At 43.3% G+C, this 25,240-nt stretch overlaps 2 protein-coding genes across 2 annotated transcripts in view; both read left to right on the top strand.

Moving 5' to 3' along the window:
• Positions 1 to 1,287: 1,287 nt before the first annotated feature.
• Positions 1,288 to 25,240, top strand: part of LOC135554802 (NACHT, LRR and PYD domains-containing protein 3-like) — a 207,778-nt gene continuing 183,825 nt past the window's right edge. Inside the window, exons 1-2 of the mRNA XM_064987240.1 lie at positions 1,288 to 1,536; positions 2,909 to 3,097. Of these exons, the coding sequence (XP_064843312.1) occupies positions 2,925 to 3,097 (173 nt within the window). The 5' untranslated portion in view covers positions 1,288 to 1,536; positions 2,909 to 2,924. The remainder of the gene's footprint in view (positions 1,537 to 2,908; positions 3,098 to 25,240) is intronic.
• On the top strand, positions 5,427 to 20,182 carry LOC135554796 (NLR family CARD domain-containing protein 3-like). Its single transcript, XM_064987232.1, has 8 exons — positions 5,427 to 5,474; positions 5,748 to 5,832; positions 5,962 to 6,190; positions 6,563 to 8,333; positions 8,618 to 8,791; positions 15,155 to 15,328; positions 15,631 to 15,677; positions 16,145 to 20,182. The coding sequence occupies exons 3-8, from the start codon at positions 5,962 to 5,964 to the stop codon at positions 16,672 to 16,674; spliced, it is 2,925 nt and encodes a 974-aa protein (XP_064843304.1). The 5' UTR covers positions 5,427 to 5,474; positions 5,748 to 5,832; the 3' UTR covers positions 16,675 to 20,182.

Genomic DNA, 25,240 nt, shown 5'->3' with positions numbered 1-25,240 from the left:
ATTAGAGATATCAATGTTTAACCCCGGGGTGGGGGCACCGGGCTCTGATTAGAGATATCAATGTTTAACCCCGGGGTGGGGGGCACCGGGCTCTGATTAGAGATATCAATGTTTAACCCGGGGTGGGGGGCACCGGGCTCTGATTAGAGATATCAATGTTTAACCCGGGGTGGGGGGCACCGGGCTCTGATTAGAGATATCAATGTTTAACCCCGGGGTGGGGGCACCGGGCTCTGATTAGAGATATCAATGTTTAACCCCGGGGTGGGGGCACCGGGCTCTGATTAGAGATATCAATGTTTAACCCCGGGGTGGGGGCACCGGGCTCTGATTAGAGATATCAATGTTTAACCCCGGGGTGGGGGGCACCGGGCTCTGATTAGAGATATCAATGTTTAACCCCGGGGTGGGGGGCACCGGGCTCTGATTAGAGATATCAATGTTTAACCCCGGGGTGGGGGCACCGGGCTCTGCTTAAAGATATCAATGTTTAACCCCGGGTGGTCGGCAGATATCTGGACATGCCTTATGCATGATAGTGCACACCTTGGTTTCAAACGATTCTCTACAGATAGAATGGGGCTACATGCTTGGGCCCCTGTTGAATACACACACACCCTTTGTTTTTGAAACGCACTCACACTCCTGCTGCCCCGTCACACTCACACTCCTGCTGCCCCGTCACACACACACTCCTGCTGCCCCGTCACACACACACTCCTGCTGCTCCGTCACACACACACTCCTGCTGCCCCGTCACACACACACTCCTGCTGCCCCGTCACACTCACACTCCTGCTGCTCCGTCACACTCACACTCCTGCTGCCCCGTCACACTCACACTCCTGCTGCCCCGTCACACTCACACTCCTGCTGCCCCGTCACACACACACTCCTGCTGCTCCGTCACACACACACTCCTGCTGCTCAGTCACACTCACACTCCTGCTGCTCCGTCACACACACACTCCTGCTGCCCCGTAACACACACACTCCTGCTGCCCCGTCACACACACACTCCTGCTGCCCCGTAACACACACACTCCTGCTGCCCCGTAACACACATACTCCTGCTGCTCCGTCACACACTCCTGCTGCTCCGTCACACACACACTCCTGCTGCTCCGTCACACACTCCTGCTGCCCCGTAACACACATACTCCTGCTGCTCCGTCACACACTCCTGCTGCTCCGTCACACACTCCTGCTGCTCCGTCACACACACACTCCTGCTGCCCCGTCACACACACACTCCTGCTGCTCCGTCACACACACACTCCTGCTGCTCCGTCACACACACACTCCTGCTGCCCCGTCACACACACACTCCTGCTGCTCCGTCACACACACACTCCTGCTGCCCCGTCACACACACACTCCTGCTGCTCCGTCACACACACACTCCTGCTGCCCCGTCACACACACACTCCTGCTGCTCCATCACAAACTCCTGCACGCACCCTGATTTTCCGTGTCTTTTTCTTCGTGACAGACCGGGGTTGATGTCGGGAAAGGACATTTTCCTATCGTTAAAGGGTGAGATACATTTTTAAAACCAGTGATTTAATTACAAAATATTTAGTACAAACGTTTTAAAGACTTGTTAGAATTAATGACCAAATTGTACTACTCTTTAAACATGCATCATTAGTGTTTTATGTAAAAACCTAGCTATGCCAACCGACCAGATGGCCTCCGTTGAAAATGTTGTAAAAAATATCAGGCCGAGGCTACATTCTCTGTCCTGCTACTGGTAGGACTATAACATTATGTGAACTGATCTGAACAGGTTTAGACTGGTCATCTATGATATGTAGGTTATATACAGTACATTCCCTGTCCTGCTACTGGAAGGACTATAACATTATGTGAACTGATCTGAACAGGTTTAGACTGGTCATCTATGATATGTAGGTTATATACAGTACATTCTCTGTCCTGCTACTGGTAGGACTATAACATTATGTGAACTGATCTGAACAGGTTTAGGCTGGTCATCTATGATATGTAGGCTATATACAGTACCTTCTCTGTCCTGCTACTGGAAGGACTATAACATTATGTGAACTGATCTGAACAGGTTTAGACTGGTCATCTATGATATGTAGGTTATAGCCGAGGTATAGACCTTGATCTGCATATCACTAACAAACTGCTATTATACATGATAACCTAGTCTACTTTACATAATATAACATCTACATATCACTAACAAACTGCTATTATTCATTATAACCTAGTCTACATTACATAATATAACATCTACATATCACTAACCCACTACTATACATTATAACCTAGTATACTTTACATAATATAACATCTACATATCACTAACAGCCCACTACTATACATTATAACCTAGACTACTTTACATAATATAACATCAATTACTTGATGCAAAAAAACTTTTTGGAGTGGATCAATGATTTCCCCCTCAGATCAATCATGTCCGTTTTAGCCCTTCTGTCTACATTCTCAGAAACATTTAGAAAAGAACAGATTGAAAGACAATAAATATCCTACTTTTAGTGAATACAAATAATTGTGTTACTGTACTGTCTATAACTACCTTAACAAACAGTGACTTTATTATTATTATTATTGTTGTTGTACTGTCTAGAACTACCTTAACAAACAGTGACTTATTATTATTATTATTGTTGCTGTACTGTCTATAACTACCTTAACAAACAGTGACTGATTATTATTACAGACAGTTGCCATGGAGATGAAATGTCACAACTACATATTCATGTGATTGCATTAAATCACCTGATTGTTTCTATATGTCTGTTAGTAAATGTTTTATTTCTCAAAAGAGATAATGGATAAATGTGAACAATTGACATTCAGTAATTAGTTGTCACCATATTAACCACAACCAACATGTTGGATCTCTGTTTAGGTGTCAGTGCTCTAAAATGAGTCTCTCTGGGGAGAGAGAGGAGGGGGGCCCTGCCTCTAAAATGAGTCTCTCTGGGGAGAGAGAGGAGGAGGGCCCTGCCTCTAAAATGAGTCTCTCTGGGGAGAGAGAGGAGGAGGGCCCTGCCTCTAAAATGCATCTCTCTGGGGGACATGACACCAAAGCTAAGAGGTAAGATGACCATTTATAAAGAATTTATCGAGTTCATAAAAATAATAAATAGCTATCTTAAGATGAAACACTATATATCCATTGTTTATCAGGAATGGAATGAGTTAATCTGCCAAAATGAAGACAAAATGCTATGCAGTTTTACATAATTATTACACATAACTCATTGCCAAAAGCACAAGACATACTGTTGCATGTAGGTCTATATTATTTATGGGTTGTGTCAGGATTTGGCCAGGGTTGTTCCGGGTTTTGGTCACTAGATGCCCCCATTGTGCTTTTTGACCTTATGTTTTTTCCCTTGTTCCCCATTATTATTTGCACCTGTGCCTCATTTCCCCTGATTGTATTTAAACCCTTAATTTCCCTCAGTTCTGTGCTCTGTGTTTGTATGTTAGCACCCAGCCCTAGTGTTCTGTGTTTTCTTGTCGATTCCGGTGGATGCTCTTGTGGAATTCTGTTTTTGTTTTTGAGAATCTCTTGAGGCTTTTTTGTGCTATTCCTACCACCTTTTGGATTTGCCATTTTGTATTGAAGGACTTCTCCTTTTTACTTTATTAAACCGTCTTAAGTACTGCTGTGTCTGCCTCATCTTCTGGGTTCTGCTGACTATTCGTGGCTCAGTTGGTTAAGTGACTGTTTCTCACTCCGGAGACCCAGGTTTGTAACCGGGTCCTGACAGGTTGATCACAAAGAAATATAAAAACATTATTTTAACTACTGCAATGCAATTACATGTGGCACAGGAACCACTGACTCACTGCATTATTCTATAGTATTATCAAGACACCTGCTGTTAACTCTTAACTACTTAGGACAGCTCACGAGGTGTCCTAAATATCTGCCGACTAGGTGGGTAGGTAATTTAGGTAATGGGTAGGTAACTAGGTAATTTATACCCATAAGTGTAAAATGTCTTTATTCTCAGCACTTATACGACACATTTTCTACTCTGAGACACTTTGTGGATGTGGACCCAGATCTCAACATATTGTTATAAAAAAACATAGAATGTTTGTTTTACATAATAATCCAAAATGAATATTACTAATGTAACCCACTGTAAAGACTGGGTTTCGTTGTTTGTGTTCCACTGCTCATGTCTGTGTTCTGGAACTGTCCGTGTCCCTGTACAGAACTGTCCGCGTCCACGTACAGAACTGTCCGCGGTCCACGTTGGTGTGGCGCCAAGCCGGTTACGCGCAGAGTGGACTGAGGTGATCTTGGGGAATAACGACGGAGTTTGTTACAGTGTTGAGACACCGAAGTTTACTGTTCAATGTGCTTTTTTCTTTACGGTCAGGGACAGTGTGAGTGTAGCCAGATCCTTTTCACTCTCAATCCTTGTTTCATTTTGTGTTTCACCGGATTCGTCATCATCGAGACGAGGTACAGAACGACCTGCTAACTAACCAAGCTATTCGGTACAGCTCGGTAAACTAGCTAGCTACTCTACCAGCAGCGTCCTAGTTATCCTAGCTAGTCGGTACAGCTCGGTAAGCTAGCTAGCTACTCTACCAGCAGCATCCTAGTTACCATAGCTACCACAACATCATCACCGGCTGTCTGCATTTCTTGTGGACCGATGGAGCTCCCCGGTTGTTTCTTCCACCTGTTAAATCCCGGTGAGGCTTCTCCCTCTCTCGTTGACGGATGCTGGCTACCTCTGTCCGGTTCTCCTCTCTTCACTAGATGGACGGTAACTTTAGTGTTTATCCCGTCTGTGTCCAATGACCGAACTTTTGAATATTATTTTCAGGGCGCCTCAATAGCAGGTATTGAACACCGGGTAAATAATCACTAGTCAGAACCTCAACCTCAGTAGACATTCATTATAAAAATCGTCTTAATATCTGATATTGTGAGTAAACAACCTTGAGAATGCGTCTTCCAGCCCTCCAATTAATTACATCATTCAACCCTCCCGGTTAGTAAATTTACCTCAACATCCCCCGGAGAAGGCAGAGTAATGACACCAGCCTTTAAGCGGGACTGACAGACTGACAACAACGCTCGCGTCGCTAAATTAAAAATGACACACCGCTAACGAGCGTCAAGAAGTCAGTTCTATTTGTGACGCAGTTCGCGCTGCATCTCCTCATTGGTGTCATCTCATTTAGCAAAAAAACATAACTTAACATAAACATAATTTCTTTAAACAATAAAAGCTAATTTACGAACATTTCTGAATATGAATATATAGCTTTTTGGAATGAAACTAGTAGATGAGAGATATAATGTTTGTCTCTGTTGTGTTGAAGCCCAATCAAGCAGGAGAGACCAGCCTCCCTGTTCCCAGCTGTGTGTCCATGAAGAGTGACTGGTCTATGGTTCAACCTCTAACCTTTAGAGAGGGAGACTTTTCTACTGAACAAAGGTAAGAAGAATTCATGGGTCCTGGTCAGTGAGTTAAACAACACTGTCTCTAGTAATTTCTCCTCTCCCATTTTCCCATTTATTGTTGTTGTTTTCATAATCCATAGGCTAATCTAATTGTCCATTTTCATAGTCCTAAAACAATATCAAACAAACACAACATTCCGTGTGTGTGTGTGTGTGTGTGTGTGTGTGTGTGTGTGTGTGTGTGTGTGTGTGCGCGCACGTGTGCACTCCCTGGATGAGGAGATGTAATCTCATGTTTTGTCCACAGAAACCAACAGGAGAGATCAGAGTCAGAGATTCTCAGTGGTCAGTCTTCCCAGAGTCATCAAACAGACCTGGACTCCATATTCAGTGTATGTGGTCCTGTTATGTAAATTTGTTTTTGCTTACCTCAAGTAAAGTTGATCTGTCAATCATTCATTAATGTGTTAATGAGAAAGCATGTATTCTCTTGCTTAACTTATTTACTTTATTTATTTCAGATGCTTGAAGAGAAAATTATGACATTTGTGAAGAATGAGCTGAAGATGTTCAAGAGGATTCTTAGTCCAGAACTCCCAGAAGACTTTGAGAGTCAGAAGCAGAATAAGGAAGTGGTGGATGCTGAAGATGAGAAGCAGGAGAGCAGTGCCAGAGAGGGGGCTCTGAAGATCACACTGCACATCCTGAGGAAAATGAACCAGAAGGAGCTTGCTGACACACTGGAGAAAAGTAAGAGCTGTCTGCCTCATGTTGAAATATGTTTTATAACAATGAAAAGCTGTAGCTAAAGTACAGCTAAAGTAGCTGTGTAACTCAATGATATTATAGCAGCCTTAACACAACACCTAGTGACCTCATCAAGTAGCAGCAGGGATGTGTTGTGGTGATTAATTGAGAGAGAGAGAACATTAATAATACCATCCATAATATCAATAATAATATAATCAGTCACACCAGTCTGTAATGTATTATGAAAACATTTACACATTTATACAGTCAGTTAAGAGAATAAATTATTATAATGTACAACTTTATAACAGTCCTACAATACTGTAGGCATTAAAACAGACGTAATATTAATATCCTCTGTGTTATTTCTAGATTCAGATGAGCTTGCTGTGGTTTGCCAACGTGAAATCAAATCTAATCTAAAGAAGAAGTTTCAATGTGTATTTGAGGGGATCGCTAAACAAGGAAACCCAATACTTCTCAATAAGATCTACACAGAGCTCTACATCACAGAGGGTGGAACAGGAGAGGTCAATAATGAACATGAGCTGAGACAGATTGAGACAACAACCAGGAAACAAGTAAGACCAGAGACTGCAATCAAATGTAACGACATCTTCAAACCCTTAACTGGACAAGACAAACGTATCAGAACTGTGCTGACAAAGGGAGTCGCTGGCATTGGAAAAACAGTCTCTGTGCAGAAGTTCATTCTGGACTGGGCTGAAGGAAAAGCAAATCAGGATGTCCAATTTGTATTTTCATTCCCTTTTCGGGAGCTGAATTTGATGAAAGAGGACAAACACACTTTCATTGAACTTCTTAATCACTTCTCAATGGAAACCAAACAATCAGGAATCTCCAACTATGACAAGTACAAAGTTCTGTTCATCTTTGATGGTCTGGATGAGTGCCGACTGCCCCTAGACTTCCAGAAGAACAAGATCTGTTGGGACGTCACAGAGTCAACCTCAGTGGATGTTCTGCTGACAAATCTCATCAAGGGAAATCTGCTTCCCTCTGCTCTCCTCTGGATAACTACCCGACCTGCAGCAGCCAATAAGATCCCTTCATGGTGTGTTGAACAGTTGACAGAGGTACGAGGGTTCAATGACCCACAGAAGGAGGAGTACTTCAGGAAGAGATTCAGTGATGAGGACCTGGCCAGCAGAATCATCTCACACATAAAGACATCAAGGAGCCTCCACATCATGTGCCACATTCCAGTCTTCTGTTGGATTTCTGCAACAGTCCTTGAACACATGCTGAAACATAGGAGAGAAGAGATGCCCAAGACTCTGACTGAGATGTACACACACCTTGTGGAGTTTCATACCAAACAAAAGAACGAAAAGTATCTTGGGAAAGAAGAGACAGATCCACACTGGAATAAAGAGAGCATTCTGTCACTGGGGAAACTGGCTTTTCAACAGCTTGTGAATGGCAATCTGATTTTCTATGAAGAAGACGTGAAAGAGGCTGGAATTGATGTTAATGAAGCCTCAGTGTACTCAGGATTGTGCACACAGCTCTTCAAAGAGGAATGTGGGCTGTACCAGGACAAGGTGTACTGCTTTGTTCATCTGAGCATTCAGGAGTTTCTGGCTGCCTTATATGTGTTCCTCTCATTCATCAACAACAATGAGAATCTAATGGACAAACTGCAAACAAGTGACAAGTCTGAAGTTACTGTCTACAAGAGTGCTGTGGATAAAGCCTTACAAAGTGAGACAGGAAACCTGGACCTTTTCCTCCGCTTCCTTCTGGGCCTCTCACTGGAGTCCAATCAGAAGCACTTACGAGTTCTACTGACAAAGACAGGAAGCAGCTCACAGAGCCATGAAGAAACAGTCAAGTACATCAAGGAGAAGATCAGGGAGAATCCCTCTCCAGAGAGGAGCATCAATCTGTTCCACTGTCTGAATGAACTGAATGACCATTCTCTAGTGGAGGAGATCCAAAGATACCTGAGATCAGGAAGTCTCTCAAAACCCAACCTGTCACCTGCACAGTGGTCAGCTCTGGTCTTTGTGTTGCTGACTTCAGAAAAGGAGCTGGATGTGTTTGACCTGAAGAAATACTCCAGATCAGAGGAAGGTCTTCTGAGGCTGCTGCCAGTGGTCAAAGCCTCCAGAGCTGTTCTGTGAGTAAATAAAATGACATATAAGAACTAATCATCTGGAAGAAATATTCAGTTTAGAGAAAAATATGTATTATAACATGTATATAATATTATATTGAAAAACATACTGAATAAATGCATAGATTTTTACATTATTACAACATTATGACCATACAATAATTGGAGATGGAAGATGAATCTATATGTTGTTTGGGAGAATAAACCAAATGCATCTGCCATTGTCCTTCTACACGAATCGTTAAATTAACAGTGTGTTTGTGAAGTCATGATGATCTCTTTGTCAGGCTGTCAGGCTGTGGAGTCACAGAGGAAGGCTGTGCTTCTCTGGTCTCAGCTCTGAAGTTAAACCCCTCACACCTGGGAGAGCTGGACCTTAGTAACAATGACCTGAAGGATTCAGGAGTGAAGCTGCTCTCTGCTGGACTGGGGAATCCCCACTGTAAACTGGAGACTCTGAGGTCAGTATTCCTGTAGTTGGTCAACAAGTGATAACTGTTCACCAGATCCACATGTGTTTACCAGGCACACAGAGTCCACACCATATGTGTTTGGACAGTGAAGCTTACAGTTTTACATTTGGTGCTATTCTCCAGCATTTTGGATTTGAGATAGAATGTTTCATATTAGGAGACCAGGATCTCAGTAATCACTGTCCATTATGGGGTCCGCGGTCAAACGATCACCACTAACCTTTGTTTAACGCTCCAGCGAGCAGGCCTTTCTAATCGACTTGACCCGGGTATCCTGGAACGATATTGACCTCATCCCGTCAGTAGAGAATGCCTGGTTGTGACACAGACGACACTGTACCACAACCAGCCGTGATTGAGAGATTCTCCCAATCACGGCATAGGGCGGCATCCGAGGGCGGCGCACAGTTGGCCCAGTGTCGCCAGAGTTTGGCCGGTGTAGGCCGTCATGGTAAATAAGAATTAGTTCTTAACTGACTTGCCGAGTTAAATAAAGGTAAAATATATATATTTTTAAATAAAAATCTTAAATAGGCATGCCCCTTTCAAAAAATGTAGAACTAAGAAGAGATGTAGCCCTTGGTTCACTCCAGACTTGACTGCTCTTTTCCAGCACAAACATATCCTGTGGCGTACTGCACTAGCATCGAATAGTCCCCCCGATATGCAACTTTTCAGGGAAGTCAAGAACCAACATACCCAGTCAGTTAGCAAAGCAAAGGCTAGCTTTTTCAAACAGAAATGTTCATCCCTGCAGTACTAATTCCAAAAAGTTTTGGGACACTGTAAAGTCCATGGAGAATAAGAACAGCTCTTCCCATCTGCCCACTGCACTGAGACTAGGAAACACTGTCACCACCAATAAATCCACGATAATTGAGAATTTCAAGAAGCATTTCTCTACGGCTGGCCATGCTTTCCACCTGGCGACCCCAAACCCAGCCAAAAGCTCTGCATCCCCCACAGCAACTGCCCCCCCACCCCCCGCATCTCCATCACCCAAATCTGATAGAGCTGCAAAATCTGGATCCCTACAAATCAACTGGTCTAGACAATCTGGACCCTCTCTTCGTAAAAGTATTGTTGCCATTGTTGCAAACCCCTATTACTAGTCTGTTTGACCTCTTTCGTATTGTCTGAGATTCCTAGAGATTGGAAAGAGGCCGTGGTCATCCCCCTCTTCAAACGGGGAGACACTCTTGACCCAAACTGTTGCAGACCTATGTCCATCCTGCCCTGCCCTTCTAAAGTCTTTGAAAGCCAAGTGAACAAACAGATCACCGACCATTTCGAATCCCACAGTACCTTCTCCGCTATGAAATCTGGTTTCCGAGCTGGTCACGGCTGCACCTCATCCATGCTCAAGGTCACAAATGATGTCATAACTTCCAGCGATAAGAGACAGTACTGTGCAGCTGTCTTCTGCAACCTGGCCAAGACTTTCGACTCTATCAATCACCATATTCTTATTGGAAGACTCAACAGCCTTGGTTTCTCAAATGACTGCCTCGCCTGGTTCACCAACTACTTCTCAGACAGAGTTCAGTGTGTCAAATCGGAGGGCCTGTTGTCCAGACCTCTGGCAGTCTCTATGGGGGTGCCACAGGGTTCAATTATCGGGACAATTATTTTCTCTGTATACTGTATGTCAATGATGTCGCTCTTGCTGCGGGTGATTCTTTGATCCACCTCTACGCAGACGACACCATTCTGTGTACATCTGGCCCTTATTTGAACGACTTGATTAGTGTAGTGTCAACATCGCAGCCACTACCAGCTAGCCTACAAAGTCAACAACGCAGCCACTGCCAGCTAGCCTACTCCAGCAGTACTGTATCATTTCAATCATTTTAGTCAATAAGATTCTTGCTACGTAAGCTTAACTTTCTGAACATTCGAGACGTGTAGTCCACTTGTCATTCCAATCTCCTTTGCATTAGCGTAGCCTCTTCTGTAGCCTGTCAACTATGTGTCTATCTATCCCTGTTCTCTCCTCTCTGCACAGACCATACAAACGCTCCACACCGCGTGGCCGCGGCCACCCTAATCTGGTGGTCCCAGCGCGCACGACCCACGTGGAGTTCCAGGTCTCCGGTAGCCTCTGGAACTGCCGATCTGCGGCCAACAAGGCAGAGTTCATCTCAGCCTATGCCTCCCTCCAGTCCCTCGACTTCTTGGCACTGACGGAAACATGGATCACCACAGATAACACTGCTACTCCTACTGCTCTCTCTTCGTCCGCCCACGTGTTCTCGCACACCCCGAGAGCTTCTGGTCAGCGGGGTGGTGGCACCGGGATCCTCATCTCTCCCAAGTGGTCATTCTCTCTCTCTCCCCTTACCCATCTGTCTATCGCCTCCTTTGAATTCCATGCTGTCACAGTTACCAGCCCTTTCAAGCTTAACATCCTTATCATTTATCGCCCTCCAGGTTCCTCGGAGAGTTCATCAATGAGCTTGATGCCTTGATAAGCTCCTTTCCTGAGGACGGCTCACCTCTCACAGTCCTGGGCGACTTTAACCTCCCCACGTCTACCTTTGACTCATTCCTCTCTGCCTCCTTCTTTCCACTCCTCTCCTCTTTTGACCTCACCCTCTCACCTTCCCCCCTACTCACAAGGCAGGCAATACGCTCGACCTCATCTTTACTAGATGCTGTTCTTCCACTAACCTCATTGCAACTCCCCTCCAAGTCTCCGACCACTACCTTGTATCCTTTTCCCTCTCGCTCTCATCCAACACTTCCCACACTGCCCCTACTCGGATGGTATCGCGCCGTCCCAACCTTCGCTCTCTCTCCCCCGCTACTCTCTCCTCTTCCATCCTATCATCTCTTCCCTCTGCTCATACCTTCTCCAACCTATCTCCTGATTCTGCCTCCTCAACCCTCCTCTCTTCCCTTTCTGCATCCTTTGACTCTCTATGTCCCCTATCCTCCAGGCCGGCTCGGTCCTCCCCTCCCGCTCCGTGGCTCGATGACTCATTGCGAGCTCACAGAACAGAGCTCCGGGCAGCCGAGCGGAAATGGAGGAGAACTCGCCTCCCTGCGGACCTGGCATCCTTTCACTCCCTCCTCTCTACATTTTCCTCCTCTGTCTCTGCTGCTAAAGCCACTTTCTACCACTCTAAATTCCAAGCATCTGCCTCTAACCCTAGGAAGCTCTTTGCCACCTTCTCCTCCCTCCTGAATCCTCCTCCCCCTCCCCCCTCCTCCCTCTCTGCAGATGACTTCGTCAACCATTTTGAAAAGAAGGTCGACGACATCCGATCCTCGTTTGCTAAGTCAAACGACACCGCTGGTTCTGCTCACACTGCCCTACCCTGTGCTCTGACCTCTTTCTCCCCTCTCTCTCCAGATGAAATCTCGCTTCTTGTGACGGCCGGCCGCCCAACGACCTGCCCGCTTGACCCTATCCCCTCCTCTCTTCTCCAGAACATTTCCGGAGACCTTCTCCCTTACCTCACCTCGCTCATCAACTCATCCCTGACCGCTGGCTACGTCCCTTCCGTCTTCAAGAGAGCGAGAGTTGCACCCCTTCTGAAAAAACCTACACTCGATCCCTCCGATGTCAACAACTACAGACCAGTATCCCTTCTTTCTTTTCTCTATAAAACTCTTGAACGTGCCGTCCTTGGCCAGCTCTCCCGCTATCTCTCTCAGAATGACCTTCTTGATCCAAATCAGTCAGGTTTCAAGACTAGTCATTCAACTGAGACTGCTCTTCTCTGTATCACGGAGGCACTCCGCACTGCTAAAGCTAACTCTCTCTCCTCTGCTCTCATCCTTCTAGACCTATCGGCTGCCTTCGATACTGTGAACCATCAGATCCTCCTCTCCACCCTCTCCGAGTTGGGCATCTCCGGCGCGGCCCACGCTTGGATTGCGTCCTACCTGACAGGTCGCTCCTACCAGGTGGCGTGGCGAGAATCTGTCTCCTCGCCACGCGCCCTCACCACTGGTGTCCCCCAGGGCTCTGTTCTAGGCCCTCTCCTATTCTCGCTATACACCAAGTCACTTGGCTCTGTCATAACCTCACATGGTCTCTCCTATCATTGCTATGCAGACGACACACAATTAATCTTCTCCTTTCCCCCTTCTGATGACCAGGTGGCGAATCGCATCTCTGCATGTCTGGCAGACATATCAGTGTGGATGACGGATCACCACCTCAAGCTGAACCTCGGCAAGACGGAGCTGCTCTTCCTCCCGGGGAAGGACTGCCCGTCCATGATCTCGCCATCACGGTTGACAACTCCATTGTGTCCTCCTCCCAGAGCGCTAAGAACCTTGGCGTGATCCTGGACAACACCCTGTCGTTCTCAACCAACATCATGGCGGTGGCCCGTTCCTGTAGGTTCATGCTCTACAACATCCGCAGAGTACGACCCTGCCTCACACAGGAAGCGGCGCAGGTCCTAATCCAGGCACTTGTCATCTCCCGTCTGGATTACTGCAACTCGCTGTTGGCTGGGCTCCCTGCCTGTGCCATTAAACCCCTACAACTCATCCAGAACGCCGCAGCCCGTCTGGTGTTCAACCTTCCCAAGTTCTCTCACGTCACCCCACTCCTCCGCTCTCTCCACTGGCTTCCAGTTGAAGCTCGCATCCGCTACAAAAACCATGGTGCTTGCCTACGGAGCTGTGAGGGGAACGGCACCGCAGTACCTCCAGGCTCTGATCAGGCCCTACACCCAAGCAAGGGCACTGCGTTCATCCACCTCTGGCCTGCTCGCCTCCCTACCACTGAGGAAGTACAGTTCCCGCTCAGCCCAGTCAAAACTGTTCGCTGCTCTGGCCCCCCAATGGTGGAACAAACTCCCTCACGACGCCAGGACAGCGGAGTCAATCACCACCTTCCGGAGACACCTGAAACCCCACCTCTTCAAGGAATACCTAGGATAGGATAAGTAATCCTTCTCACCCCCCCCCCTCCCCCTTAATGATTTAGATGCACTATTGTAAAGTGGCTGTTCCACTGGATGTCAGAAGGTGAATTCACCAATTTGTAAGTCGCTCTGGATAAGAGCGTCTGCTAAATGACTTAAATGTAATGTAAATGTATTTGGATACTGTGTTAACAAACCCCCAAACAAGCTTCAATGCCATACAACACTCCTTCTGTGGCCTCGAACTCCTCTTAAATGCTCTCTCTGTTATTGGTAATGGTGAGAGGGTAGTATGTTTTGTTGTATCCTCTGTTATTGGTAATGGTGAGAGGTTAGCATGTTTTGTTGTAGCCTCTGTAACTTTCTCACTCATTGTTATTCATGATTCATTCATGATCTTTCTCAAGCATGAGAGTGAGAGTCACTGGCTTGATGTAGTCATTGTGTTCAAAGAATATGGGACCAAATACTATACTTTGACTACTTTAATACACTATAAGTGAATTGGTCAGAATAATTATGACTTTTTCAAATAGGGGGACCAGATACATAAAGTGTTTTTATTTTTCTAAATGGTGAAACAGATATGTATTAAAATATCCTCAAATAAAAGGTGACATTATATACTGTCACCTCATATGAAACATTTGATCTGAAATCCAAAATGTTGGAGAATAGAGCCACATTTAAAATGTTAGCTTCACTGTCTAAATAGATATGGTGTGGACTATATACTCAATACAATCTAAATCTGATACTTCACTGTCAAAATAGATATGGTGTGGACTGTTTACTCAATACAATCTAAATCTGATACCTCACTGTCTGTCTTCTGACTGAAACTGCTTTTTAAACTGGTCTGGTCCATCTAATCAAATATTTGTACTGCACATGTTTCTCTCTACAACAATACTTTGATAATTTGACATTGTTAATAGTGATACTTGAATTTCTAAATAGATATGGCAGGTTTCAGGACACTGATACAGTACAAAAAAGTATTTAGTCAGCCAGGATATACCATCAACAGTGTGTGAAAACCTTGTGAAGACTTACAGAAAACGTTTGACCTCTGTCATTGCAAACAAAGGGTATATAACAAAGTATTTAGATAAACTTTTGTTATTGACCAAATACTTATTTTCCACCATAATTTGAAAATAAATGCATTAAAAATCCTACAATGTGATTTTCTGGATTTTTTTTCTCATTTTGTCTGTCATAGTTGAAGTGTACCTATGATGAAAATTACAGGCCTCTCTCATCTTTTTAAGTGGGAGAACTTGCACAATTGGTGGCTGACTAAATACTTCATTCCCAAACTGTACGTTAGTGATTAAAATTTAAATAGATATGGAAGGTTTCAGGACACACATATATCTGAATATGTTGAAAAAATATACTGCCACTATTTAAACCACCAAAGAATAGCAGTGAGATGTTAATATGATTTGACTCTTTGCAGGTTATCAGGCTGTCTAGTCACAGAGGAAGGCTGTGCTTCTCTGGTCTCAGCTCTGAGGTCAAACCCCTCACACCTGAGAGAGCTGGACCTGAGCTACAATCACCCAGGAGACTCAGGAGTCAGACTGCTCTCTGCTGGACTGGAGGATCCACACTGCAGACTGGAGAAACTCAAGTATGTAGAGGGTTTATGTCAATGTTCATATCAGACATGTTGGACTTATCAGGCTGGTTAAGACAAACATTCTGACCACCACTTGGACAAAGTTATAAGTTACTGTGTGTGTGTGTGAATTCAGGTGTATGCATATAACTTCAAGCAAATGTTTGTTTGTGTGTGTGTGTGTGTGTGTGTGTGTGTGTGTGTGTGTGTGTGTGTGTGTGTGTGTGTGTGTGTGTGTGTGTGTGTGTGTGTGTGTGTGTGTGTGTGTGTGTGTATCCCTCAATGACTGTCTGTTCTTCTGCTTACCGCTACAGTGTGGAACATGGTGGAGAGAACAGAATGAAACCTGGACTTAGAAAATGTGAGTGTTGACTGCTGTGAAGAATATGACTAAGAATAAGTCTTAATTCAAGTTAAGTCAAAGTCAAAGACCACCATCATTACTGACTTGGTCATATTAAATATCAGCAGTAGTTCTACAGAAGCAGAAATCAGGGACACCAACGTTTACAAAGAGTTGATTTGACAGTGTGTGTGTGTGTGTGTGTGTGTGTGTGTGTGTGTGTGTGTGTGTGTGTGTGTGTGTGTGTGTGTGTGTGTGTGTGTGTGTGTGTGTGTGTGTGTGTGTGTGTGTGTAATTAATGGGAATAAGTGTGCTTTATATTACCATACACTATAACATATGATCATTCAACAAGTCTCAAGTTACCTTAACTTCTCCTTTTGATACCTAGAAACATCTACATTAAATGAATTAGTGAAAAGTGAGTTAACATTCTAATGTGAATGATGATGATTTCTAATATTGTGTCTGGTTTCATCCATCAGATGTCTGTGATCTCACACTGGACCCAAACACAGTAGACAGACACCTTTCTCTGTCTGAGGAGAACAGAAAGGTGACATGGAGGAGAGAGGAGCAGCCGTATCCTGATCACCCAGAGAGATTTGAGGGCTGGAGACAGGTGCTGTGTAGAAAGGATCTGACTGGGCGCTGTTACTGGGAGGTAGAGTGGAGTGGGGAAAGGGCTGGTATAGGAGTGACATATAAAGGAATCAGCAGGAGAGGAAGAGGAGGGGTTAAGGAGTGCTGGCTTGGACACAATGACAAGTCCTGGAGTCTGTCCTGCTCTGACAACAGTTACATTGCCTGGCACAATAGTAATCCCACTACCATAGACGTCCCCCCCTCCAGCTCCCACAGAGTAGGAGTGTATCTGGACTGGCCAGCCGGCACTCTGTCCTTCTATAGAGCCTCCTCTGACACACTGACCCACCTGTTTACATTCACCTCCACATTCACTGAGCCCCTCTATCCAGGGTTTTGGGTTGATTACAACTCCTCACTGTCCTTGTAAATAATAACCTGACACACACACACATTGAAACACACAAACACTGGACACACACACACAATAGAATTACACACACTGGACACACACACACACACTGGACACACACACTGAACACACACATTGGACACACACACGCAAACACACACACACACACACACACACACACACACTGGACGCACAAGGTGGACACACACACACACAAAAACACACACTGGACAAACACACACACACACACTGGACAAACACACACACACACAGTGGACATACATGCACACACTGAACACACAAACACACACTGGACACACACATTAGACACACACAAACAAACACATACACAAACTGGACACACATTGGACACACACAAACAAAGAGATATTGGACACACACACACACACACATTGGACGCACACTCACACACACACACACACACACAAACACACAGCGGACACACACACACAGTGGACACACACACACACACACACACACACACACACACACACACACACACACACACACACACACACACATACTGGACTCAAAGACACTAACACACACTCACACAAACACACTGGACAGACGCACACACACTGGACACACACTCACACACACACACCAAGTGGTTCCACAAACACAGATATCACTTCAAAACCTGAAAAACTCCAATGGAGAAATAGCCATTCAGGGCACCAGTCTAGTGAGGTACAAGTGGTTGCTAGACAGTTTCTGGACCACAGGTTCTAGAACAGCTTCTATCCCAGTTCTATCTGCCTGTTAAATCAGTTTCTGGACAACAGGTTCTAGAACAGCTTCTATCCCAGTTCTATCTGCCTATTAAATCAGTTTCTGGACCACAGGTTCTAGAACAGCTTCTGGACCACAGGTTCAAGAACAGCTTCTATCCGAGTTCTATCTGTCTGTTAAATCAGTTTCTGGACCACAGGTTCTAGAACAGCTTCTATCCCAGTTCTATCTGCCTGTTTAATCAGTTTCTGGACCACAGGTTCTAGAACAGCTTCTATCCCAGTTCTATCTGCCTGCTAAATCAGTTTCTGGACCACAGGTTCAAGAACAGCTTCTATCCCAGTTCTATCGGCCTGTTAAATCATCAAACTAAACTGTTTCCATCAGACTATTAGAACATGACTAAACCTTTTAGTTCCTTTTCTGATCTTTTACCACTTTGCATTTTTCATTATATATTTTACTGTTTGTGTTTGTACCACAGGAGGTTGGTGGGACCTTAATTGGGGAGGACAGGCTTGTAATGGCTGGAGGGGAATAAGTGGAATGGTATCAAACACGTGGTTTCCATGTGTTCCATTACATTCACTCTGTTCCAGACATTATTATGAGCCGTCCTCCCCTCTCCAGCCTCCTCTGGTATGTACTGTCCTATATGTGAGAGAGATCCAACAAGGAATTACAATGTATGTATTGCTTTTTAAACCTGCAAATGGCAAATAAACTACTAGAACTCCTTATGAATGTCTTCAGCCGACTAGACTGTTGGCGTCTGACAAGAGGTGAAAATATTACAGGAATATTCTGCAAATGTTGATGAAGACGTCACTCAATCCCCCCAAAACATCATGCAGTCTTTCCACAAGACTCCCATGAAGTTATAGTGTGACGTTATGAGTTGACGTTAAAGTAACATTCTCAGAACATACTGCACTTGTTTTATAATGTTTTAGATGGATCCTCTGTTTATCATCTTGTTTTATACTGTTTTAGATGGATCCTCTGTTTAAACATTTAAACTCTTACAATAACACACTTAAAATACCAATGTGATCATTTGTTGTCTTTTATGTTGAATAACAAATTGTACAATTATATATGGCTTACGCGGTATCGATTCTTCATTGCTTCTGCCAGTCGCAGGTTGATGTTTGTCATGAATCTTGACCTGGAAGTTGAACTGCGAGATTTTCTCTAGATAAGCCAGCTGCAAAGTCAAAATTGGCTGTGGAAAATAATGTTTTTTTTTATGGTCTTAATTTAAGGGAAGGATTAGCAGTGTGGTTAGGATTGAGGTTAGAATTAAAATCTGATTTTATTACTTTGTGCCTGTGCCAACTAGTGACCTCTTTGCTGAACTACCTCCAGGGCAAGATTCATGACAATAAATGCTAACCTGCCTCCCAGTCATCCCCTCCTTATCTTTACAAGGCTGAGGAACATGCAAGCTAGTGATGTGGGGGTTCTCTCATAACCCTCAGTCCCCAGGTGGGTAGATGGCAGGTTGAATAAAGAGAAGCTAGTGATGTGGGGGTTCTCTCATAACCCTCAGTCCCCAGGTGGGTAGATGGCAGGTTGTATAAAGAGAAGCTAGTGATGTGGGGGTTCTCTCATAACCCCCAGTCCCCAGGTGGGTAGATTGCAGGTTGTATAAAGAGAAGCTGGTGATGTGGGGTTATCTCATAACCCTTAGTCCCCAGGTGGGTAGATGGCAGGTTGAATAAAGAGAAGCTAGTGATGTGGGGGTTCTCTCATAACCCCCAGTCCCCAGGTGGGTAGATGGCAGGTTGAATAAAGAGAAGCTAGTGATGTGGGGGTTCTCTCATAACCCCCAGTCCCCAGGTGGGTAGATGGCAGGTTGAATAAAGAGAAGCTAGTGATGTGGGGGTTCTCTCATAACCCCCAGTCCCCAGGTGGGTAGATGGCAGTTTGAATAAAGAGAAGCTAGTGATGTGGGGGTTCTCTCATAACCCCCAGTCCCCAGGTGGGTAGATTGCAGGTTGTATAAAGAGAAGCTGGTGATGTGGGGTTATCTCATAACCCTTAGTCCCCAGGTGGGTAGATGGCAGGTTGAATAAAGAGAAGCTAGTGATGTGGGGGTTCTCTCATAACCCCCAGTCCCCAGGTGGGTAGATGGCAGGTTGAATAAAGAGAAGCTAGTGATGTGGGGGTTCTCTCATAACCCTCAGTCCCCAGGTGGGTAGATTGCAGGTTGTATAAAGAGAAGCTGGTGATGTGGGGTTATCTCATAACCCTTAGTCCCCAGGTGGGTAGATGGCAGGTTGAATAAAGAGAAGCTAGTGATGTGGGGGTTCTCTCATAACCCTCAGTCCCCAGGTGGGTAGATGGTAGGATGTTAAGGGAATTTTTTGATCAATAATGACTAATTCTGTATAAATTTCAATCAGGACTGACTAATCAGAATACTATTATGTTACTGTATATATATGCATTTTCATTTTAATCCTAGTACTGAATATAATGTGTGTAAATATAATCAAGAATTAGAACAATGACTGTCTGTTCCTTGGTAGAAATGAATGAACTTATAGCCAGACTGGCTAGAAGGCTTATCTACACAGGCAGACCTTGGCTCGGTCATATATTATCTTAATAGGGAGAGACATGTGAGAACCATACAGCCTTAGTACTAGAACGGAGATGACATGGGCTAGTACTAAAACTAATGACGTCATTTTCAGTTTATAACCTGTGGTAAAATGTGTGAGGAGCAGTACTCTCGTGAATAAAAGCTGCTGTTTGACTTTAAGACTGGGCTCTGTCCATTTTATACAAATAGGAGTCTTATGGATTTCTTATGGATTGACAGATTGTTTAATTTTAATTGGGTATTAAATCAGAGGAATTTAATTCCTGCAACAATTGGTCCTTCGAGCCGGATCTAAAATACCCGTCTCTGCCATCTGAGGGCGTACGCCAAAGAATCATGCACGAGCGGGCCGGGTCCCGTTATTTAAGACCTGGCCTCTGAATTGAGGATAAAAAGACCAGGCCGGTGTACACCCCAGACCGACAGGGACGGTGACTAGATCCAACGAACAGTGCTTTTCCCAGTCGGCGGCAAGGTCAGTAGCCTATATTCTCGATTCTGGGGGGATTTGAGTTCTTTGATTGACGTAAAATTTTTAGAATTCATCAATAATGGAAGCTTTGCTATTCCCACAGGGTTTTGTATGGCCAAGAAACACTGTTTTTTGTAAACCGATATACACTGGGCAGGTTCGCAAATAACCTGTGGTAATGTGCACTACCGTAAATAAACTAAACTTAATCATGAGAGGCATATTCGCCCGAGATTAAGACGGAATATTAGGTGCTGGGGGATAGGACTGGGGTGCTGTCCTATCCAGGTGCTGGGGGATAGGATGGTGATCTTGTACAAATACTAGGCGTGGGGAGACAGGAAGGGAATGCTATGCGGACAAGATAACTGGAATGGTCATTTGAATTGTGGGAGTATTGATCATCGTTCCGATTCAACAAATAGTACTGAAATATCCAAATGATGAGGAGAGGGAAAACAAAATCTAGAGAAATGGGATAAAAGCCAAATCTATAGACAAGAGGTTCCATGCGAGAGGGAAGCCTAAGAAATAGTGGCGTGAGATAACGATTATTAGCGTTCTTTAAAAGCCCTCTGACACAACCGGAAAATAAGATATTAACTAGGGATTTACGACCCCTGGGCTTATAGTTGTATAGGTAAGACCTAATATCTGATTCAACAGTCAAAGCTATTGATAAGGTTTCCATAAAGGAGAAAACACAACTAGAAATCCAAGAAGGCCCCGGAACTAACGGGAGATTACCGTTATTGGAGAACAAAGAGAATGGAAGGGAGGTGTCCAAAATCTGACTCAGACAAAGAACCTGAATAGAAGCTGATACTACTAAAATAGTTAGGAAGGGTTTTAAATTAGGACTGTGAATTCTCGGTGTCGAAGTTTGCGACTACAGACAATTATAATAATGTAGTTATTGGCGGGGAAACTCAATCATTTAAATAGCAGGTCACCAAGGTTCGTATTTCAGCTTTGAAACCGATAGACTAAAATTGATTTTAGATTGTAATTCATCTATTTGTATGTTTTGCCTGAAAAAATAAGGTCGCTAGTGTTTGTATAAGATATGAACTGAACGTTTAATATGTTGTTTTGGTTGAATTGAAAAAAGAAGTCATTAAAAATAGTGGCGGGACAATTTCGATGTAATACGCTATTTTGCCCAAAATGATCTGCTAGAATAATGTATTGAGATGGGAGTCGTATTAAATAAATGTATCATAGAAGAGAAAGTCACCTAAACCTGGTTAAATGTAGGTAAATAACGGAGAGATACGATACAGTTTTGTGCCACCAGGATGATATATGTTTTTATGAATCGACTGACATACGATAACTTAAAGCACAGAACATGGTACGTTTAAATGTTAGAGTTTAGAAAGTTGAGAGGTTTGGTTGGTTTTACATTGTCGATAGAATTTAAAGTAGACCTCAATCTGAATAGGGAATATATATTTTACAGAGGCAGGCTGACTTGAAGGTAAAACTGCGTCATTTTACGTTTATACAACACCATTCCTCAAATTATGACAGAGAAAATGGGTTGTGGCATTTAGAGGGAAAATGCATTATAGCTTTGAGTTACTTTTCAAAAGTGGCTAAAAGTTCCAAATACATTTCTTAAAAGGAGCTGAATATCGTCTGAAAAGATGCTACAGCAACAGAATTGCTCGGCGTCCATTGGGCTATATTTGGCTATAATATAGGTAGGTAAGAATAGTTGAATCGTAAAAAGTTGTGGTTATTTCCCGAGTATTGATTTTTGGTTAGGTAACACCAGTGAAATCGAACAAGAAGTTAACGTATTCTAAACATTATCTGTTTTCATTACGGGGAACAATGAAATGTCTACAACAGGGTATGGCTGGCTAAGAATGTTTTATTTTAAAGGGACAGTGCACGTTTATCACAATTGTTTGAGTGTGTGGCACGGTATAAAATATTTTGGGGCGACAATTTGGAGATAGACTGAATGAGTTACATGAAACATCGAGGAAATGTAAAACGAATTGTTTGAGGGCATTATCATAATTATTAGGTTTTGTTGTTGTAGTAAACGCTTGGGTTAACTTCTTGAAACTCCCCAAACCGGATCCGGGTTTGTGACTAAGCCTCAGGCTCATTAGCATAACGCAACGTTAACGATTTCTGAAAATCGCAAATAAAATTAAAATAATGCGTTTGCTCTCAAGCTTAGCCTTTTCTTAACAACACTGTCATCTCAGATTTTCAAAATATGCTTTTGAACCATAGAAATTGACTAATTTGTGTAAGAGTATGCAAAGCTAGCATAGCATTTTGTGTAGCATGTAGCACGCAACATTTTCACAAAAGCCAGATAACCAAATAAATAAAATCATTTACCTTTGAAGAGCTTCTGATGTTTTCAATGAGGAGACTCCCAGCCACATACCAAATGCGCAGTGTTTCCTGAAAGCGTCTGTGTTTAGGAGAAATCGTTCCGTTTTCTACATTGCGCCTGGCTACCGAAACGAACCGAAAATGCAGTCACCTACAACGTGAAACTTTTTCCGGATTAACTACATAATATCGACCGAAACATGGCAAACGTTGTTTGGAATCAATCCTCAAGGTGTTTTTTCACATATCTCTTCATTGACATGCAGTTCGTGGAAGCTTGCTTCTCTCTCTGTGCCCCATGGAAAAATACTGGCAGGTGACTTTTGCGCACCAATTTCGGCGCAGGACACCGGGCGGACACGTGGTAAATGTGGTCTCTTATGGTCAATCTTCCAACGATCTGCCTACAAATACGTCACAATGCTGCAGACACCTTGGGGAAATGACAGAAAGGGCAGACTCATTCCTCTTGCGTTCACAGCCATATAAGGAGATCATGAAAGACAGAGCCTCAAAAATCCTTGTCATTTCCTGGATGCCAAGTCATCTTGGTTTTGCCTGAAGCTCACGTTAAAGGGCACGCACAGACAAGATATTTGTATTTCTGGACACGTCAGAGTGTTTTCTTTCGAACAGTAGCAATTATATGCATAGTCGAGCATCTTTTTGTGACAAAATATCTTGTTTAAAACGGGAACGTTTTTCTTCCAAAAATGAAATAGCGCCACCATAAGTGTAAGAGGTTAAGGGAATTACCCCTGAAATGGACAAAAATGAATGGGAAGTCATTGGCACTGGACAAACCATATACACGGTGTCCAATGCCACCCAATGTGGCGTTGATTTGTGTAAAGTTGATTGCAAATGCCATATGGAAAATGCCAGTTGCAACACTTTAAAAATCCAACAGGTGGCTAGTGCGTTCCACCTTGGTTTTTCATATTGGAAATGCAACAAAAGTCAACATCCAAAAGCAAAATTTTGAAAGAGTGACATTTTTTTCAAAAACTTATCATCCCCCCAAAAAATGCTTTCTGGACCGTTTTTCAAAATTCTTTTGATTCCTTTGTCAATTACACTTGTGTAAGAACTGTATGAATATACTTTTGTCCAATTTTATTATCATAATCATTTTTTAAATTTTCCTTGCGCATAAGGAATATGTTTTGTCCATTTGCAATATGATTTCATAGGAAGTCAAAAGTCAAAAGTCAAAAAGAGCAACACTTTATAAAAAACTTCACACATCCTTAAAAAAGTGCTCTCTGGACCGTTTTTTGAAATTCTTTCGATTTTTGTGTCAATTACACATGTATAAGAACTGTATCAACATACTTTAGTCATATTTTATTATCATGATTATTATTATTTTTTACTTGTGAATAAGGCATATGTTTTCTCCATTTGGAATATGATTTCATAGGAAGTCAAAAGTCACTCTTTTTGGGGCCAAATTACATAAGAAATGTGACATGCTCAATAATCCTTTAGAAATGCAAAATTGACTGGCCCGATGAACTCGGATTGCCCGGGCAGTGATAGTTGTTCCCTTACATCACTCGTTGTGTTGATTTCATCATGTCCATTTGGTGATGTTTTTTTCACTATTGAATCATATTGCAAATGCTCGTGCATTTACAATATGTTTCAATTGGCATTTACCATCATGAATTTGTCATGCTCAAAAATCATGCAGAATTGCAAAATTGACTGACCTGATGAACACAGGATGGCCGGGCAGTCAGAGTTGCTCCTTTTCATCCCTCGTTGTGTTGACTTCATCATGTCCATTTGGTGATGTTTTTTCACCATAGAATCATATTGGAAATGTACGTGCATTTGCAATATGGTTCAATGGGAATTTACCATCACAAATTTGGCATGCTCAACATTCAAACTATACTTTGCTCAAACTATACTTTTGTCAACTTTTATTATCATGTTTTTTTTTTTACTTTTGCATAAGGCATATGTTTTGTCCATTTGCAATATGATTTCATAGGAAGTCAAAAGTCAATTTTTGGGGGCCAAATGCCAAAAGAAATATGACATGCTCAAAAATAATGCAGAATTGCAAAATTGACTGACATGATGAACACAGGATGGCCGGGCAGTGATAGTTGTTCCTTTCCATCACTCGTTGTGTTGATTTCATCATGTCCATTTGGTGATGTTTTTTCACTATATAATCATATTGCAAGTGCATGTGCAAAATTGACTTGCCTGATGAACACAGGATGGCCGGGCAGTGATAGTTGCTCCTTTTCATCTCTCGTTGTGTTAACTTCATCATGTCCATTTGGTGATGTTTTTACACTATGGAATCATTTTGCAAATGCACGTGCATTTGTAATATGTTTCAATGGGAATTTACCTTCATGAAT

The sequence above is a fragment of the Oncorhynchus masou genome, chromosome 14, assembly GCF_036934945.1.
Source record: "Oncorhynchus masou masou isolate Uvic2021 chromosome 14, UVic_Omas_1.1, whole genome shotgun sequence".
NCBI classification, from domain to species: Eukaryota; Metazoa; Chordata; class Actinopteri; order Salmoniformes; family Salmonidae; genus Oncorhynchus; species Oncorhynchus masou.
The sequence above is the reverse complement of the archived record's forward strand: the minus strand, read 5'-3'. Positions and strand labels throughout refer to the sequence as shown.

Excerpts from the sequence above, each read along its gene's own strand:
- LOC135554796 (XM_064987232.1), top strand. The coding sequence starts at position 5,962 with ATGCTTGAAGAGAAAATTATGACATTTGTGAAGAATGAGCTGAAGATG. Across the intron at positions 8,792-15,154 it reads TGTAAACTGGAGACTCTGAG|GTTATCAGGCTGTCTAGTCA; the intron begins GTCAGTATTCCT and ends GACTCTTTGCAG. Across the intron at positions 15,678-16,144 it reads GAAACCTGGACTTAGAAAAT|ATGTCTGTGATCTCACACTG; the intron begins GTGAGTGTTGAC and ends TTCATCCATCAG.